The sequence below is a fragment of the Tachysurus fulvidraco genome, chromosome 8, assembly GCF_022655615.1.
Source record: "Tachysurus fulvidraco isolate hzauxx_2018 chromosome 8, HZAU_PFXX_2.0, whole genome shotgun sequence".
NCBI classification, from domain to species: domain Eukaryota; kingdom Metazoa; phylum Chordata; class Actinopteri; order Siluriformes; family Bagridae; genus Tachysurus; species Tachysurus fulvidraco.
In genome coordinates, this window is record NC_062525.1 from 8340682 (window position 1) to 8360738 (window position 20057).

At 38.4% G+C, this 20057-nt stretch overlaps 1 protein-coding gene across 1 annotated transcript; it reads left to right on the top strand.

Moving 5' to 3' along the window:
• The first annotated feature begins 387 nt into the window (after positions 1 to 387).
• On the top strand, positions 388 to 18135 carry glrx3 (glutaredoxin 3). Its single transcript, XM_027163146.2, has 11 exons — positions 388 to 537; positions 1595 to 1703; positions 4708 to 4782; positions 6284 to 6485; positions 10553 to 10725; positions 11635 to 11696; positions 13566 to 13623; positions 15132 to 15184; positions 15320 to 15359; positions 15835 to 15927; positions 17884 to 18135. Exons 1-11 carry the CDS (start codon positions 473 to 475, stop codon positions 17932 to 17934), a joined length of 981 nt encoding a protein of 326 aa, XP_027018947.1. The 5' UTR covers positions 388 to 472; the 3' UTR covers positions 17935 to 18135.
• Positions 18136 to 20057: the final 1922 nt, after the last annotated feature.

Consider the following 20057-nt stretch of genomic DNA (forward strand, 5'->3'; position numbering starts at 1 on the left):
AAAAATACATTATTATTATTATTATTATTATTATTATTATTATTATTATTATTATTATTATTATTATTATTGTTGTTGTTGTTCTTCTTCTTCTTATTATTATTATTATTAAAGCTTATTAAAGGATGTTCAGCGAGCAGATATGGGTGTTGTGGTTGAGACATATTAGTCAAAACATATTAATAAATACAAACCATTCAAAACAAAAAAAATGCTGTAAAAGTAAAAAAATATATAGACTGTAAATGTGACAGGGTTACATTAATGTCCACGTGTTAATATTCTGTTATAATATTCAGAATATCGTGAATTTAATGAGATTAACAGCACACAACTCAATTATTTACTTTGTTTGCAGTCGTGAAATATTTAAGCGTTTTGTTTTGGTAAAGGGATTTGAGTAAATCGATTAGTGATGCCTAGGACGCGAGTTCACGAGTGACTCGATAATCATCTACATTGGCTTGGAAACATGGCGAACTTCACGGAGGCGAAAACGCCGCAGCAGTTTAATGATGTCTTAAAAAAGGCTGGCAGGTCGGTTAAATGTCTCTCACGTGTTGAGTTAAATATTTCTCATCAAAATGATATATTTTTGTATAGCTTTGTCAGTTCTTAATGACCTTAAGACAGGATTATTTAGATAGCTAACATGCTAAAGCCGTGCTAACATGCTAACTGTGGTTCTGTCCCAAATGCGTTAGGTGAAGTGCACTAGATAAGTGCACTAGATAGGGCACAACTCCCTGAGTCTTATATTTACCGTAGGGCACAATGTTTTTTATATGGATGGATTTGAAATCGAGCCTAAATTAGCTTTCGTTTTCTTACTAAACGATCCAATGACACAGCTGATGGTTTAGTATCTCATTAAGTGTTTATTTATATAAAATATACAGTCCGTAAATAGTTAGCTACAAGCTGAAGAAGGGTTTTAATATTATGAAACTGTTAGGTGTTTAGATATTGTAGGTCTGATTACAAGATCCATCATGATGTTCTGTTATGTTCTGTAAAGCTGCTTTGAGGCAATGTCTATTGTAAAAAGCGCTATACAAATAAACTTGAATTTAATGCTGCCACAATGCAGGTGGAGCTGCTCACACTGGTAGATCATTCATTTAATTTAAGTGTAACATAAACCACACGAACTCCATCAATATAACAACATGTAGTCATTTCCATATTCCTGAAACCTTAAAATGTTCTGTGCTTCCCATTGCTGAACACATTAGGTCTGAGTTCACTTGGTGCTTGGACCCATAAATATAATAATACGATTTCTTTTTTTCAACCCTGAAAAAAGTAATTGGCACTGATTCATGTCCCCAAACCCCAAGTTGAGAGCCAATGCATTATGGCACATTAAAAGTGTTTTAGAAGGACTTGTTGGCGATTAATATGACATGCTGCAGACCCAGGTTCGAAATAATTTCCACACTGATCAGATAAATGCACGTAGGGATGAATCAATAAAACAACAATGAAAAGAAACAAGCTAAATGCATGCGAGATCATTTTCACTCATTTTCTCTAAATATTACATTAACTTCCTTCATTATTGCCTCATTGTCGGTCTCTCTGTCATTGCCAGGTCTCTCACAGTTGTTCATTTCTATGCACCATGGGCTCCCCAGTGCTCTCAGATGAACGATGTGATGGAGGAGTTAGCCAAGGAGCACAAACAGACCATGTTCATCAAGGCAAGTTTATTGGCTTCACATGACTTTTAATTGTGTTGTTAAAATTTTAGTGAAGAGCAGAGTCGAACTGAAATGTTTGTCAGTGTTAAAGGCTTTAAATCACTTTTTTTAAAAGCAGATTTACACTAATGACCATTGTGTCCAGCACTTACTGAGCTCCAAATCTTCTTTAAAACAATTTGAAGATTTGCTTTTCAAAGCTCAGAGTGTCTCAGACATTCTGATGGTTTTTGCTGCAGCTGATCGTTTCTGCATTTACTTTGACCCCGGAATAAAAATACCGTGACGTGCTACTTGTGATCTGAAGAAAGGGTGTAACTTCTTATAATTCTTAACCTCCATTCAGGGAAAACTAACCACGTTGTTGGACTTGAAATCTCTGCTTGTGAACTTGGCATCTAAGATTTCTCTTCTCATGTACAATTTCCTCTTGGCTCAGGGTGTGACAACATGAGATCAACATCAGATCAACATGCCTGCTCACCACATGCACACACACAAATTTGCACCACATGCTTCTCAATAATTAAATTTTAAAAATTAAACAATTCCAACTACCAACTTGATTGCAGCAAATCTTTCATACAAATCTCACAAACGACCGACTACTTAGAATTATATATATATATATATATATATATATATATATATATATATATATATATATATATATATATAATTATATATATAAATATATATATAATTATATATATATATATATATATATATATATATATATATATATATAATATATATAAATATATAAATATATATAAATAATCTCCAAACGTGAAGCTACTCGTTCTTGCGATATTGGACAAATGAGAATCTCAAGCAGACACACGGACACAAGGACAGCCTTAACAACGTTACATATATTAATGATTAATTGATGATTATTCTGTACTGTGTGGTCGTTAGTCATATTAGCATACATGCAGTTTGCACTGGTTGATGCAGCCCTATGATCAAATGTGTCTTAAGACGTGATGAAAATTGTAGTCTAAGTTGATATATGATTAGTGACACTTCACACAAGGGATAGACGTTTTAGGGGAAATGTTTGAATCTTTAAAGCGTTATTTAAGCAATTTTTGAACTACATACAAAGCGCATGAAAAATGATTAAAAAAAAACTTTAGCCTTTATTCAGTCCGTCTAAAAAATGCTTGATTATGCTGCAGCGTTTTCCAACATTTGTAATACAACTTGCAGTGTACACTTTTGTTTTCTTTTTGAATCTGCTTGAATTTGTGAAATTGCAAGCACAGGATCTCTCTTCTTTCTCTCCTCCCAATGAAGACACACATTTAATTATTTTCTCTGCTCGCTGTACTTATGTGTGACACATGAACTGATAAGGTCTTTGGCTAATGGGTGTGGCTGCTCAAATCCTCAGAAAGTTTGTGATCATTCTGAAAAATTTCAAGCTCCTCTGAATATCGTGACATTTGCTTGATTATACTTTCAAGTTTCAATTCAAGTTTATTTGTATAGCGCTTTTTACAATAGACATTGTCTCAAAGCAGCTTTACAGAACATAAACATAGAGCAGAAGGTAAACATAATTAATGATAAAGGAAATAACGAATAATAAAAGAAATAAGAATTAACAGAATCAAAATTCTAGGTTATTATTAGATGTATATAGTTCACAATCTGTATGTATTTATTCCCCTATGAGCAAGTCTGAGATGACTCAGGCAGCAGTGGCACGGAAAAACTCCCTTAAATTGGTAAAGGAAGAAACCTTGAGAGGAACCGGACTCAAGGGGGAACCCATCCTCATATGGGTGACACTGGGGGTGTGATTGTAATATAGTCATTTAAATGTTGTATTGGTGTAAGAATCATGGACTTCGGATCTCCTTAGTATCACAGAGTCTAACTGGAGATGTCTCAGGATTGTTAGAGTTGGCCTCGGCTCAGTGGACGTCCAAAGGCTTCGTCCCACAGAGGACGTTGGGAGCTGGTACAATATACGTTCATTTCCGTGATTGCAAAATGACAAAATCATGTCAGGACTGAATATTCACTAATGTGCAGTAAGCCAGATGGTATAAAAATAAAGGGACCTTTTATGTTTCCGTTACATTCGCCTTTTGAGCTATTAATCCAGCATGTAACTTCTCACCAAATCACTTTTCTTGCTGCTAAAATGTGTATATGTATAAACCATGTGTAGAAAATGTGCTCCTTACTGTCTTCACTGCCTCTGGAAGGTCCTGGAACAGGTCGCTTCATATTTGCATAAAGTGAAACTTCTGTCAGTTTTGTCACATCACTGGACATCACATCTATTCTGTCCCATCTGTGAAAGTCTGCAGTGTCCAGCTGAAATGGACCGAATTTGATTCTAAAGTCTGTCAATGAAATCGAATAGTCTCTTCTTACTTGTATGTGTGTGCAGTAGTTGGCCACATAGAGAAACGTGCCGTCTTCCTGTTTTGGATTTTACAGGATGTCGTGTATAAGCTCGCCTGCTATGTGACCACCAGAGGGCGAACTTTTTATCCGCCTGAGACCGAGTGTCTCCTGTCACCTTTCTGAGTACGCAAGGGTAGGCCACATAGTCTAGCTTTGTTCGTTATCGAGTTCTTCAATGCGTTTTATCTTAGTAAGTACAGGCTGTTAGCTGGCAAACGTAACATATCACAATGCTTGAGGATGTTTTCTGAATAAACAATATGTATCCTCTGTGGTTAAGGCTTTGGACTTTTGATTAAGAAGGAGTTCAAATCCCAGCACCACCAACCCACCATGTCATGACATAACGTGGGTCAGAGATTTATGGATTTCAGTAGGCGGTAGCTAAATATCACTGATTTAGTAGGTTATTAGTGAGTTATATTTCCTTCTCATACACTTATTGTCTTCATCTCCCAATCTTCTTTTCCTTTCTGGAAGCATGTAACAGGAAATGTCTGAGGAGAATGTGTAAAAAGTGCAGTGGTGTGGAAGTAAAATGAGAAATGTAACATTCTTTTCACTTATTTCCTCCCAGCTGGAGGCTGAAGCAGTGCCCGACGTGTCCGAGAAGTACGAGATCACCTCAGTCCCTACTTTCCTCTTTTTCAAGGTATGATTTGATTTTTATAGAAGAACCGAATACTCTTAAGTTTTATAGTGTACCTGAACTATAGGTAATCACAAATCCTCACCGTTAGGATGACAAACGAAGACGAACCTTCTCAGAAGCCTCGATCATAACTTTGCACCGCTGTAACATCTGAACATTATTATCATCTTATTTATATATTGTGCTCAGGAAGAGGATTGAGTACGACATCCTTTTTAGTCAGATTCACTTCAGCGTAAATTCTTTAGTGATTTTCTTCACACTGCCATTCAGTATACTAACAGTCTGTCTCTCTGAAAAGTTTCCACTGTCGTCATGATTGCCGTCATGGGCTGCATCTCAAATCGAAAACTCTCATCTTACATTTAAAAGGATTTTATTCTATCAATCTAGAAAATCCACAAGACTGGTATAAGACTGGAACAGACATTTGGGAAGGTTTAAAAGCTAGAGTTTTTCAAATTTAAATTTTTATTTTAATTTATATTTTAAACTTTATATTTTCACATATACATTACAGCATGGTGAAAATATTTCTTCGTGTATCCCAACTTTGGAAGTTGGGGTCAGAGCTGAGGGTTAAGAAACTTTTCTGATTGTTGTCTCTCTGTAATGTTACAAAAATGTATTTCTAATTGTATCTGCTATCTAATTATCTAATAGCTATTTGTAAAATAAATGAATACAATAATAGAGGAAATTCTTAGTGAGTTTCTTTTCATTCGAGGTTTGTGTTTCCAAAAAAAAAAAAAGAAATGGATATAAAATCTTTAGTTTGTTTAGCTCTTATATTTATGGTCTGATGCAAGCTTTACTTTATTCATCTAAAGCTCTATATTCAGGATTTAAGCATTCAGAGTTCTAGCAAAGTGCACGAATGTACATGCTAGTTCGTCTGTATTCAGCCTTTATCTGCTCTCCATACCTCACGTGCTTCTGGAGGAACAGTGGTTGCTTATCTGTCCAGATGTGATGTGGGATATTCTCATTACTTACTTACTATTTGGTTCAAAATATTGTTTAGGTCAGTGAAGTGTTGATGTATTTGTGTTAAATACATAGATTCTTTCCCTTTTTACTTTTCTTCACCCCTTGTGTGAGACTGATGCCATCAGGAAAGTCAATGTAAAAATCGTGCTCAAAGATCTAAAGAGCTTCACAGTGATGGAACAAATCAACTGGAAATAATCAGAGTTTCAGTCTAAAACCTCTCACTGCCCAGTTTATCGCCGGCACAAGGAGAATGAGCTCTCTCTCTTTCTCTCTCTCTCTCTGTCTTTCTCTCTCTCTCTGTCTTTGTCTCTCTCTCTCTCTGTCTTTCTCTCTCTTTCCTTCTCTCTTTCCTTCTCTCCATCTTTCTCTATCTGTTTTACCCATTTTTCTTTTTCTTTATTTTTTTCTCCAAACTAACAGGCTAGCACTGTGAAAAATTAATGATGTGTTCACCCCCATGTGTGGTGTGTTACCGTTTGTTTATTTATTCATTTTGGGTGGGCCTCAGGGTGGCGAGAAGATTGACAGGCTGGACGGTGCACATGCCCCTGAGCTGACCAATAAGGTGCTGCGGCTGGCGTCCAGTGGGGGCGGGCCTGCAGGGCCAGGGGAAGCCCCTAAGGAGGAGCTTAACGAGAGACTCAAGAAACTAATCAACGCTGCACCCTGTATGCTCTTCATGAAGGGAACTCCCCAGGAACCTCGCTGTGGTAAAGACACACACACACACACACACACACACACACACACTTGTGTACAGAGTGTAAAGGAAAATGACCGGTTAAAAAAAGTTTGTGTGTGTATAACAGAGAGCCTTCAGTTTTGTCTGCTTAAATCAGGGCCAAACAAATACACTTTTAAGATTAAGAAGAAGAAGAAAAAATAATAATAATAATAATAATAATTAATAAAAAAAATTAAATCTATACGTTCTTGTCAGATGTAATAATTATGTTGTTGACTGTTATCAAATAACTATTTCTAGTTAATAAATATATATTTAAAATATATGTAATAATAATATAAAAATGAGATATTTTAAAGACACATGATCTTTACCAACATCCTTTTGTAGGTCTAGCTGTTGTAGCCCAGCCGTCTTCTCTTATGTGGTCAAAGACAATTATAAAGATAATACCATTAACACCATTAAATATATGCACAATTTACACAAAGAAAATACTTCCTTATGGTGCTACAGTGCTAGATAATCAGAGCGATCAAATGGGCATGACAAGGGTCAAGGGTTAGATCTTGTGTCAATAGCCATATAAAGTCGGTTAATTCTATGTTAATCTCAGACATTCATCAATAAGGTATCTGAATACTATAGGAGGAGTATTTACTGTAGAAAGCAAACTAGCATTATATGATGACTTCTCACAGTGTCATTACTGGTTATGAGTTTCTGGATAATGTTTAGGGATTTGAGTTCTCAGGGAGGGTTTAACGCTCGTAAGCAGTTTTGTCATTGACTTGATCTTTTTGATGACTACTTTTGATGAAAACGTCCCCGATGGTTAACATGCTTCCAAGCTTAAAATTGCCTACTTGCTTTTTTTTTTTTCTTTTATGTTATGAGAAAGATCTTACTGTAAGCGTTTTGTAAGTAGTGTGTGAAGGATGAGTCTGAGATCTGAACACACTAACAACAGAGAATATCTCTGCTACTTTGTATGTTAGGGCTGCAACAACATATGTTTTTTTTATTTATTTTTTTATTTCATCATCATATGATATTGATGATATACAATATTAGTATGTAGTATAATACATTTCATTGGCCTCCTGGTGGTCCAGCAGCAGGATCCTGCGCGGGTTCGTTTCTCGGGCAGAGAGCTAACCCAGCCACTGTGGAGTTTATCTCTCAGTACCAGTCCTGAGCCTGGATATAATGCAAGGGTCACGTCAGGAAGGGCATCCGGCGTAAAAACCTGGGCCAAATCTAATATGCGGACCAGATGATCCCTGAACAGGGAGCATAAGATAGAGGGGGGAAAAATTGATATATAATACATTTCCTTGTGCTGGTAAGTTTGCATGTTAGTAAGCCCACGCTGGTGTACAATACAGTAACAAGTACAGTTAATCCCTAAACTCAGTAGATTTGATTAGCACAACATTTCCTGAATTCCTTGGTAATGTCCAATGTTTTTTCGTTTGTTTGTTTGTTTGTTTGTTTTTTGCTATTTTTCATGAATATTAATTTATTCTTTCTGTGGACAACTAGACAGATCTTTCCACACATTTTGTCTGTTTGTAAATCAGACCTGGATATGTGTAAGACTCGCTCTCGGCGATTAAGAGCAATGGTTTTACAAAAAATACATCGAGTTAGTGTCATGTGAAATCAAATCGGGTAGTGTCGTAGTTTAAAGAAGCCTCGTTAACTCTTCTGTGTTAGTTTTTAATGAGAGAGTTTTGGAAATATTTTGGATATTTGGAGAAGAATTTATTTTGGAAATAAAAACATAATAATTTTGGTATTTGTTATATTTTTCCAAATAATAATCCAGTTATTCAGAAATACATTAATCTAATAGAATGAACGAAATAAACATGATTAATTTATAAAATATAAATCATTATTCATAAAATATAAAACATTATTTAGTTCATCCCTGCAAAGGATTGCAGAAGAGATTTTATCCTCGTGATACAGTATAACGTACATGTATGAGTGTGTGTATGGTTATATACAAGGTTCAAAGTTTTAACATAAGTCTAGTTAGTTGTGTGTGTTTTTTTTTATATATATATAAATCTCTCTCTCATATCAAATAAAATTCAAAAATACATATTTCATAATGGACTGAGGCACTTTTGAAGAATTATCATGTGAGACACGGAAACACTCGGGCGCAGAAAGTACAGGTCCGCTTTACTCGTTGTCTTTCGGAGACAATCTGAGAACCATTTAGCTCGTTGGCACCGAAGCAGTGGTTTTATTCAGCAGCCTCACCCTTTCATCTGCTGCCAGTTCCTCCAGCTCCGCTTTATATGAAAAGCATCTGCTGCATTTATTTGTGTGTGACATCCAAAGCGGAACCTGTTGCTCAGCACGGCCGTGTTATTTAAAGCCGTTCCAGGTGTCAGTAGGTGGGTCAGAGTCAGAGGAATTTATAATGCTGTACGTGATTGAAGTTCTCTCTCGTTTGGCCGTCATCCAAAAGCTTGAAGGTTTTATAGCGGAGTGTGACGCCTTTTGAGACCGTGCTGTAGTGTTTTAAACTCAAGTATGCTTTGCGAGCTTGTTTATCGTATACACAGAGAGAGATAACCGACAAAGAGCTAAGCAAACGCACTTGAAAAATGGCTTCCCACTTTGAATTATAAGGTTACCTGCTTCTGTGTTGGACTCGTCTTTATAAATACTCCCTCCTTGTGTTTGCATACTAACATGGCTGCGCTTGTAGGCAGAAGAGAGACTTTATTGTTGCTGTGTTCCCCGAGCTGAGTCGGGCCTAGCGAGCGTTTCTCTTTCCCTACAGGGATGAACGAGAGTGGGGAAAGGACCTGGGCAATCAATCCAGCGTGTCTGCTCGAGCTAGCCTAGAGCCACAGAAGGCAGCTGGACCGCGTGTTTGCCTGCTCTAATAGAAACAATTAATATAGTGCCAACTGCATGAGCGTTAGTGAGCCGCCTGCAGCTGGTTTATAATGAATTCCCACGTGAGCGCGGAGAAAACCGAATAGGTATTTCACTGCAGGGCTTTACATGGACCTCGCACATCACCTTACATACACGACTCTCTCATGTTTTCCTTCCTTTTATTCTTTCTGCCTTTTTTCTGCATTTTTTTCCATCTCCATTCCGAACGCTTCTTTCATTCTTAGCTTTTTGTTTATCCCCTTCATCTCCGTGCCATAGTCGTTTTTTTTTCACTTTTGCTTATAATTTTTAAACCAGTAATAATTTCTCTTCATTCAGAACGCGTTCCGTTTTTTGATCTCGAGACGTTAATAACGTAGCCGTGTTCGTTTCCTTTGACATCGGCTCCGTCTTTGAAACGGCACAATTTCTTTTATTGCTCGTCTCATCACACTGCCTCGTCGCACTCCTGAGCTTGCCAGGATGCCAGCCAGTGTCTCGTCGCTGCTCTGAGCGCTTGTCAGATTCATCCCGGAGCAGATCACAATAAGCATAAAGCTGTGTCAGACTCGTCAAAGTAACCAAGGACAGGATCGTCACGCTGTGTGTGTCTTCCTTTTAAAATCATCTAGCTCATTGGGGCTTGGTGATTTGAGCTCTGTTTAACTGTCACTGCAGCAATTAAGCCAGCAATTTTTTTTATTATTTTTTTTTTTTTTAGTTTAACTACATTTGGAAAAAAGCACAAACTCTGCATGGGTTTGTCCACAGTTTAGATTATATATATATAGATTCTCTGACAACTGATGAAAAACATGCATGCTTTGCAGTAATACAGCTACCTAAACTGAGGAGTAACTTACAGAGAATATCAAGAGTCCATGTTCTAGATCAATGCTTTTATTTTAATTCACTACTTTGATCAAGAATTCACCGTCACACCGGTTCTAGTTCAACATGCTGGCTGAAAACATAACATGTACCCGGTATAATGTATTAAACCCAGGCATCATTGCAGATTTTGTGATATTTATTCAGATGTGTCATCTGCCAGTATGTTCATACATCCTATGTTGTAACTTAAGGAAACTTTTAGTTTAACAAGCAAATGCGTTAATGTCTTAAATTGTATTAGGTGTTAAATTTTTTTTGTTGTTGTTGTATTTTTTGCAATATTTGTTGCAGGCTTCAGCAGACAGATTGTGCAGATATTAAAGGACCACAGCATCCAGTACAGCAGCTTTGATATCTTGTCTGATGATGAAGTCCGGCAGGGGCTGAAGACGTACTCCAACTGGCCCACTTATCCTCAGGTGTATGTCAGCGGAGAGCTGATCGGAGGGCTCGACATCATCAAGGTGAGATCGGCTGGCTAGTGAGAATTCAAACTGCGTTTTTCCAAGAACATGCTTAAGAGTAATGGACAGCAAACTCTCTGTGTTGTAATTCCTGGATGATCCCAGACTGCACCTGAACTCGATGATATGTCAGTAATCTGTTGCTGTTTCATTGCATGTCAAAAGACAACATTTAAGAACAAAGAAGCATCACCATCATTACAATAAGATGTCAGCAGTGACAGAGCTGCTACTGTATACAGTTGAAAGATAGTGCACCTTGAAAATAGATCCACATTAAATAAGTCTATATTTACAGTGTAACTAGGTATATAACAGATTTCTACAAATACAAAAACTGGCCGGTATTTACATTTAAAACTTTCATTTGATAAATGATTAACGAGAAGACAATAGACCGTAGACAACAGACAAGAAATAAGTTTTTACTTTTGACTGATTTCAGCAGCCCTCAGTTTGTTCACCTCGCTTCAGGCTTCTTCTGTTGTAATGACCCTGTTTAAAAGGGAACAGTGGAATAGCTACGAGGCTGTTTTACTCAGTTTTTCTCTGATATTTACTTCCAGTCCAGATTCATTTTCTCAAAACCTTTCTATAACTCTTTCTTTTTAAGTCACTTAACTCTGTAGGGTGCCACTAAGCTGTGTGTGTGTGCGTGTGCGTGTGTGCGTTTTCGTGTGTGTGAGTGTGAGTGTGAGTGTGTGTGTGTGTGTGTGTGTGTGTGTGTGTGTGTGTGTGTGTGTGTGTGTGTGTGTGTGTGTGTGTGTGTGTGTGTGTGTGTGTGTGTGTGTGTGTGTGTGTGTGTGTGTGTGTGAAAGAATGTGTGTGTGCATGAGAGTGAGTGGGTGTGTGTGTGTGTGTGTGGGTGTGTGTGTCCCAGTTTAAAATTTAATTATGTGTCTAATGTAGGAACTTGCTGAATCAGGCGAGCTTGAAAATACCTTTCCTAAAACTGTCTCACTGGAACAGAGGTAAGACACACACACACACACACACACACACACACACACACACGTATACGTATATATGTGTATATACATATAGTATCTGACAGAAGTGAGAACACCCCTCATATATTCCTCAAATATTTCTTATATCTTTTCACGTGACACTGAAGACATGACACTGTGCTACAATATAAAGTAGTGAGTGTTCAGCTTGTATAACAGTGTACATTTGCTGTCCTCTCAAAATAACTCAACACACAGCCATTAAAGTCTAAACCGCTGGCCACAAAAGTGAGTACACCCCTAAGTGATGTCCAAATTGGGCCCAATGAGCCATTTTCTCTCCCCGGTGTCATGTGACTCGTTAGTGTTACAAGGTCTTAGGTGTGAATGGGGAGCAGGGGTGTTAAATTTGGTGTTATTGCTCTCTCTCACTCTCTCATACTGGTCACTGGAATTTCAACATGGCACCTCATGGCAAAGAAAACTCTGAGCATCTGAAAAACGAATTGTTGCTCTACATATAAGAAGAACCTGAAACTGAACTGCAGCACATTGGCGGTTTAAAAGGTCAGGTTCCACTCAGTGCAGGCCTCGCCATGGTCCACCAAAGAAGTTGAGTGCACATGGTCGGCGTCATATGCAGAGGTTGTGTTTGGGCAATAGACGTATGATTGCTGCCAGCATTGCTGCAGAGGTTGAAGGGGTGTGGGCTCAGCCTGTCAGTGCTCAGACCATACGCCGCACACTGCATCCAATTGGTCTACATGGCTGTCGTCCCAGATGATGCAGAAGAAAGCCCGCGAACAGTTTACTGAAGACAAGCAGACCAAGGACATGCTGAACCATGTGCTGTGGTCTGATGAGACCAAGTAAAACTTATTTGGTTCAGATGGTTTCAAGCATGTGGAGTACAAAGTGTGTCGTTTCTACAGTCGAGCATTGTGGTGGGAGTGTCATGCTCTGGGGCTGCATGAGTGCTGCCAGCACTGGGGAGCTACAGTTCATTGAGGGAACCATGAATGCCAACATGTACTGTGACATACTGAAGCAGAGCACGATACATTTAAATTTACGGCATTTAGCAGACACCCTTATCCAGAGTGACTTACAACTGAGCAACTAAGGTGTAGGCTCAGCAGTGGCAGCTTGGTGGACCTGGGGGATCGAACCCATGACCTTCCGATCAGTAGCCCAACACCTTAAACATTGAGCTACCACATCCCCTACCTTTGGAGACTAGGCCGCAGGGCAGTATTCTAACATGATAACGACCCCAAACACACCTCCAAGATCACCACTGCCTTACTAAAGAAGCTGAGGGTAAAGGTGATGGACTGGCCAAGCATGTCTCCAGACCTAATCCCTATTGAACATCTGTGGGGCATCCTCAAACAGAAGGTGGTGGAACGCAAGGTCTCGAACATCCACCAGCTCCGTGATGTCGACATGGAGGAGTGGAAGAGGACTCCAGTGGCAACCTTTGACACTCTGGTTAGCTCCATGTCCAAGAGGGTTAAGGCAGTGCTGGAAAACAATGGTGGCCACACAGAGTATTGACACATTGGGCCCAATTTGGACATCATTTAGGGGTGTACTCACGTTTGTGGCCAGCGGTTTAGACCTTAATGGCTGTGTGTTGAGTTATTTTGAGAGAACAGCAAATGTACACTGTTATACAAGCTGAACACTCACTAATTTACTTTACTATTGTAGCAAAGTGACATGTCTTCAGTGTCACGTGAAAAGATATAATAAAATATTTACAAAAATGTGAGGCGTGTACTCACTTGTATGAGATACTGTATGTATGTATGTATGTATGTATGTATGTATGTATACACACACGACTCATGTGTGACTGCATATTGAAAGATTTTCATTTTTTTACAGGTTGAAGTCTCTCATCAACAAAAGTCCCATCATGCTCTTTATGAAAGGAAGCAAAGAGGTGAGGAACATGAAACCTGCTTATGTCCAGTCACGTAATGCATTAGTCCATCTATGAGAAGAGTCAACTCAGTTCAGCTCGGTTTTATTTGTGTAGCTCTTTTAACTGTGGTTATTGTCAGAAAGCCGAAATATAGAATTTTTAAATTTACGATTTTATGATAAATCGACAAGCCAAAGGAAAATCTCCCTAAGACGATATGATGGAGGAACCATAAGAAGGACTCAAAAAATATAATCAGATGGAACGCGTGTTTGTCGTATGTCCAGGTATTGTACTGTACATTTGATAGAATTTTAGTAATGCTGAAACACAATTCATCAGAACAATAGCTAGCAAATAAAGAAGGAATTATGCTAATCAGTTATGCACTGTATTTCTGACACTTGACAGGCTTGGAAGAATTATTGGCACCCCTAAGGGATATTTGAAATGAGTGAAAATAAATTGTCGTTATATTTCATGTTCTCAGACTGCAAACAAGCAGAAGCACCCACTGTAAAAAATCTGGTGGTGGATCAGTAATGCTTTGGGGCTGTTTTGTGGCAGGTGGATCAGGGGCTTTTGTGAAGATTGATGACATTGTGAATTCTGCAAAGTAGCACGATATTTCAGCCCCAGATCTGGTTGCCTGTGCCAGGAGGTACAGGTTTGGCTAGAAAGCTTTCAACAAAACAATAAGCCAAACAGATTCCCAAATCAACACACACACAAAAAACAACAACATAAAATCAGTGTGTGATGGCCTCAGGCTCGAGATCTGAAACGGACAGTACTGTTCTGGTACCATACCAGCTCTGAAACCACCTTTGGCACCATGTCATCCCCCCAAAAAATGGCCTTAGATGCTCCTTTCTCTTTCTAAGTATGTATCACTTACTCCTGAATATGGCTTAACAGTAAAGAAGACATTAACATACATTTATGGAGGTTGTGTAAAAACCGCGCAGTTCAAGAAATCGATGTCTGAGCTCTGGAATTCTCCATCTCTAATAGGGGAGGGAAAAAAAATCTCCAAGACCACTCACCTCCCACTTCATATCATTATTGATTTCTGCTGCTCCCACATGAAAGCCGTTCTTTCTAGGAGTTTTAAACTGGCCCTACTAAGACCCTGGCTTTCTCTCTCGGACTGTTCCGTCTCTCCACATCGTCTCACACCTTCCTCCTTTTTTCTTCTTGTTGAGTAGCAGCCTTCTCTAGTGGTGTGTGTTCTGTGAAATCCTAAAACTATATTTTACAGGCTGTGCATTTCAAAAGTTGCTAAATGAAAGCCTGTGTGGAGCCTGAAATCTGAAGAGTTGAAAAATTCCATATTATAGAGAATGTTTTTTAACCATAGATTGTGCAATGCAGTTGCTCTTCAGGGAGAACCTGCAGATTAAAATGTTCCTATGTTCCTAAATGTAACTATTTCCGAAAATTGCTCTTCTCTCTGCGGTCGGCTTTCTCTGACATTTTTACACGTGTTTGTGTTCTTTTCCTAATGTGTGTTCATGAACATTCAGGGAGCCAAATGTGGATTCAGCCGTCAGATACTTGAATTAATGACCAGTGTCGGGTAAGAGCTTTTACAGCTTTTATGTATAGACGTGTTAATAGATGCTCAATGTATGTCATTGAGTTTGCTGTGTACCAAAAATGCCATCATCATGCGTGAGAATTTATTGTTGTTTGTTTCTTCATCTGTTTACAGGGTTGAATATGACACCTTCGATATACTCCAAGATGAAGAGGTAGAGCAAAATAGTTTTGTCCTCTAGCTGTAATGTTTCTTGGTTACTTTACATGCATCCTGCTGCTTTTGACTTGCAGATATTGGAATTGCTATAATGCTTTTTGGGCTACAAAGAGTGGTGGAAAACATTCATATGTATGCCTTAATGTTCATCTTGTGTTAGCAACAAGCTAGCCAGTGAACTGATAGGAGTTATGTATACAACTGCTACATAGTCAGTGTTATGTCAAAATCCCAAAGCATCTATAGCCAAGTGGTGCTTTGTTTACTGTTGACATGGAAGTCCAAGTTGACAGGGTTCAGCCATATTTTTTTATTTATTTATTTATTTTTTTTGTGAATGCTGCATCACAACTGGACTGAGAATGAGAAAGCTATCAGTTTGAAGATGGTATTTAAATTCAGGCAGTCAAGGATTGGCACAATATATATTATTGAACTATAATTTTTTTGTTGTTGTTGTGTCCCTGCAGGTCAGACAGGGTCTAAAGACGTATTCTAACTGGCCGACGTACCCACAGCTCTACGTAAAAGGAGAACTCATTGGAGGCCTGGATATCATCAAGGTGACTAACTACATGACAGATGTATTTAAAATGCTGCAGTGAGGCTCATTTACTCTCTCTCGCTCTCTCTCTCTCTCTCTCTCTCTCTCTCTCTCTCTCTCTCTCTCTCTCTCTCTCTCTCTCTCTTAAAAAACATTGAGTAAAATGTAATTAGTCTTTTCTTGTATACTTTGTGTAATTGTTTGAGAGCAAAATTATTCAAATTTAATCATCAACAGGACTGAACTCAAAATTACACTGAAAATCAAAACAATTCAATTACAGGCTGTTCTGACTTGCATGAATTTCATCACAGCAACTCATATCATACGTCCTCCATATGTCTGTACGCACTCATGACAAGGTCTGGACATGCTCCTGATGAGATGATGGATGGTGGTGTCCTGGGGGATCTTTTCCCAGACCTGGATCCAGGGCGTTAGTAAGTTCCTGGACAGTGTGTGATGCCACTTGGCAGATTCATACATAAAATCCCAGATGTTCACAGTTGGATTCTGGGAAATGTGAGGGCCAGTCAGTGGCATCAGTGTCTTCATCAACCAGAAATCACCAACACACACTGGCCAATTGAGGCCGGGTCTGTTTCTGACAGTTTCGTCAGAAATATGCACAACAGTCACCTACTGGAGGTCATTTTGTAGGGCTCTGGCACTGCTACTTCTGGTCCTCTGGAGCAGATGTAGGTCCTGCTGTTGGGTTGTTGCCCTTCTACTGCCCTGTCCAGCTCTGCTCCTGTAACAGCCTGTCTCTTGAAACACACCAAACCTATGTAATGTCACAGTATGTGAGCACGAATGCAGAATAATACTACTAATAAATAGTAGCTATGTGAAGTGTCTGAGCAGTCTTCTATAGACACACAAATAGTTTAAATAGCAGATTAAGCAGCCGCACAAAGCAGCATTTAAAACGATAACAAAAAATGTACAGTTAAATTAGATGTTATAATTATATAGTAGTAATTAATAGCGATTGTGACCATTAGCTTTATTTATATAGAATGTATAATTCATTTAAAATCCTGTTTGATCAGCAGTGCATAACACAAGTAAAGCACTTTTTTCTGCTCAAAAGGTCAGGGGTTCAGGCACTGACATGTTGACACTACTCAGCCCTCAAACAAGGCATTTAACCCTCTCTCGCACAAACAGTGTCACTTTGCTGTAACGTACTACTGCTTGTTCCTCTGGTAGCAAATCTGCTTGCACTGTAACTGTTTGTCCACTAGAGGGCATAAAACACATAAAAATATATTAAAGTTTTAAAGCAGACAGTGTAGGATGTAGTGTAGGATTCGAGCATATATAGCGATAAAGATTGGCCAAATTAGTGTGAGCCTGTAGTGGTGCCTGATTAATGTTCTAGCACTGAGCCATCTGAAGAAAGTTTGACCATTTGAGTTTTGTCTTATTAACTGATTTCCTACAGACAAACACAGAGCAGTCTATGTATAGCTTACTTCCAATTTCTTTCATGACAGACAAGATATATTGGGTCCACGCCTTCCCACGATGTTTTTTTTTATTTTTTTAATTGGTTGATTGATGCACAGCGTGGCCAAAGTTACCATAAGCTACATGCTGTTTTCTCTCCATTATTATTATTATTATTATACAAATTTTCATATTTTAAATATTTATATATTACATGTTTTTGTGTTCATATTTTATTTTTCAAGTACAATTTTTCAAGATTTGCAGTACATAAGCACTGACTCAGACATCGTGTGAGTTTTCACTAAAGACGTACATTTGTAAAATCATACGGCGGGTTTTTGTTGCTATTTATAGTTGTAAATTTAATTCACACATTGTAAACACAGCCATGACGAAAAAATAAATTGTAGTCAAAACAACCATAAAGCCGACCTTCTAAGTGAACCGGTTTTAGTTCCATCTACATGAACGGGGACTGGAAAACGTTTTATTTAATCTGATCCGTAATGTGTTTCACCAGGAGCTGAAAGAGAACGGTGAGCTGGAGTCGGTGCTGCGAGGGGAGAATTAGATGAAGATGGGAGCAAGTTACACTGAAGTCTTCTCTACTGTCTATAGAGACTGTTCTAAAGGTCACAGGAGGCAGAACAGCAATATTCCAACCAAATTATGTCTTTTTAGGAGATCATTGATCCACCATGGCTATATTAATGTCCAAAGCCTGTTGGCAAAATGTCTCACAAATTCCAGTAAAGTTGTCATCTAAATTAAATGCAGGTTTTAATGTCTTCATTTGAATCATAAATCTCCATTTTTTTATTCATTTATTTATTTATTTTTTTCTGAAATGAGGCTTGAGGTGTCTTTTTATCCCGGAATATGTGTTTACTGCTTTATAAAAAAAAAGGGTCTGTGGGTGTGTTTGGAATAACAAAACCTTCATATGTCCCTCAGTATTCATGCAGCGAACACAGCAAGCTAGTCTAATGAAACACGAATGCACCTTTCACACCTGTTAAGATTGCAGTCAGCTTCAGCTCCTATTATGAATAAACAAATCATAAATATTTATTAGCAGGCAAGTGGGAGGCTGACTCCCACCTCGTGTGGCTGTGAGCCATGAGCACAGAGCAGTCGTTATCCTCTTGCTCTTACACACACACTCGCACCTGTGGCACCATTAGTAATTACTTCACTCATGCTGATGCCCCAGTTGGGCTGAAGTGGAAACTGAACGTTGTAGTACGACATGCAGCACACACTCCATTATAGTCTTGAATGCTGAGAAGCACTTAGAATTGTTTATTAATTTAAGAGCCTTGTCGTAATGGTAAGGAAGCTCTGCTATGCAGATTTGCAGGTTAATCTGTACATTTCAATGTGCCTGACTTATAAAAATGGGTGGATAAATACATATAGTTATTATATTCATTCATTTGTTCATCTTGAGGACAAAGACATGAGTTGTATTTGTGATTGTGCCTTGCAATGGATTAGCCCCCTGTCCAGGGTATCCACTGCTTGTGCTAGCAGGGGACAATTCCCCTGTGATATAGAGTCCAGTTTAGGAAATGGATGAATGGAATTTGTTCATCTTCAGTTATCACTTTTTCCTGTACAATTTTACAATGGATCTGGGAACATCCAGCATGAGGTGGGAATCCAAAGGGCCAATGCAGGACAATTTATACACTCATTTACACACATATTCACATTTGGAGACAATTTAGAGGAGCAACCTGGCAAGTTTTCACTTGAACACGGTAGACGTGATCCCCTGCACTGTGCACAGTGATCCCCTGCACTGAGTGAAACCAGATGTACAAATTTGGTAAATTTATATGAACTTATAATCTTATGTGTCAAAATTTTATAAGTAAAATGAATTTATTTATTCAGGTGATCAAAGATTAGCAAAATTTGGTCATCAGATGCTTCTTTACCTTATCTTGTTTTTAAATGGTTTCAGATCTATCATTAAGAATCCCAAAGATTCCATTAACGATGGCATGCAAAAGTTTGGGCACCTCTGGTCAAAATTTCTGTTTATGTGACCAGTTAAGCAAGTGGAAGATGATCTCCAAAAGGCATAAAGTTAAACATGAAACAAAATTTTGCATTATTTTAAGCAATATTAGTGTACTGTTTCTTTCTTACAATTTTAAAATGAAAAAAGGGAAAACAGCACCCTGCAAAAGAAGGGGAACCCCAGGAGACTTGAGCACTCATAACTTTTTCCAAGGTATCAGACCTTAATTTCCCTGTTAGGGTCATGACTTGTTCACAGACATTGTTAGATAAGGCCAAGTGATGTAAACTTGAAAGCTTTATAAATACGAAGACTTCTCTAACATTGTCCTAAAATCGGCAGCCATGGGTTCCTCTAAGCAGCACTCGGAAAGTGAAAATGATTGACAGATTGGCATGTAATTAAGAAACGGCAGTTAACAGGGACGGTAGAGGTCAAGATAAGGTCTGGAAGACCTAAGCAAAATATCAGAGAGAACTGCTTGTAGGATTGCTAGATAAGCAAATGAGACCCCGTTTGACTGCAAAAGTCCTCCAGGAAGATTTGCCAGACACTGGAGTAGTGGTCCACTATTTAACTGTTCAGTAACAAACAACAGAAGAAAATCTGTCCTGCATCCTTATCACAAAATTCAGCATCTGAATTATGCAAAAGAACATTTACAC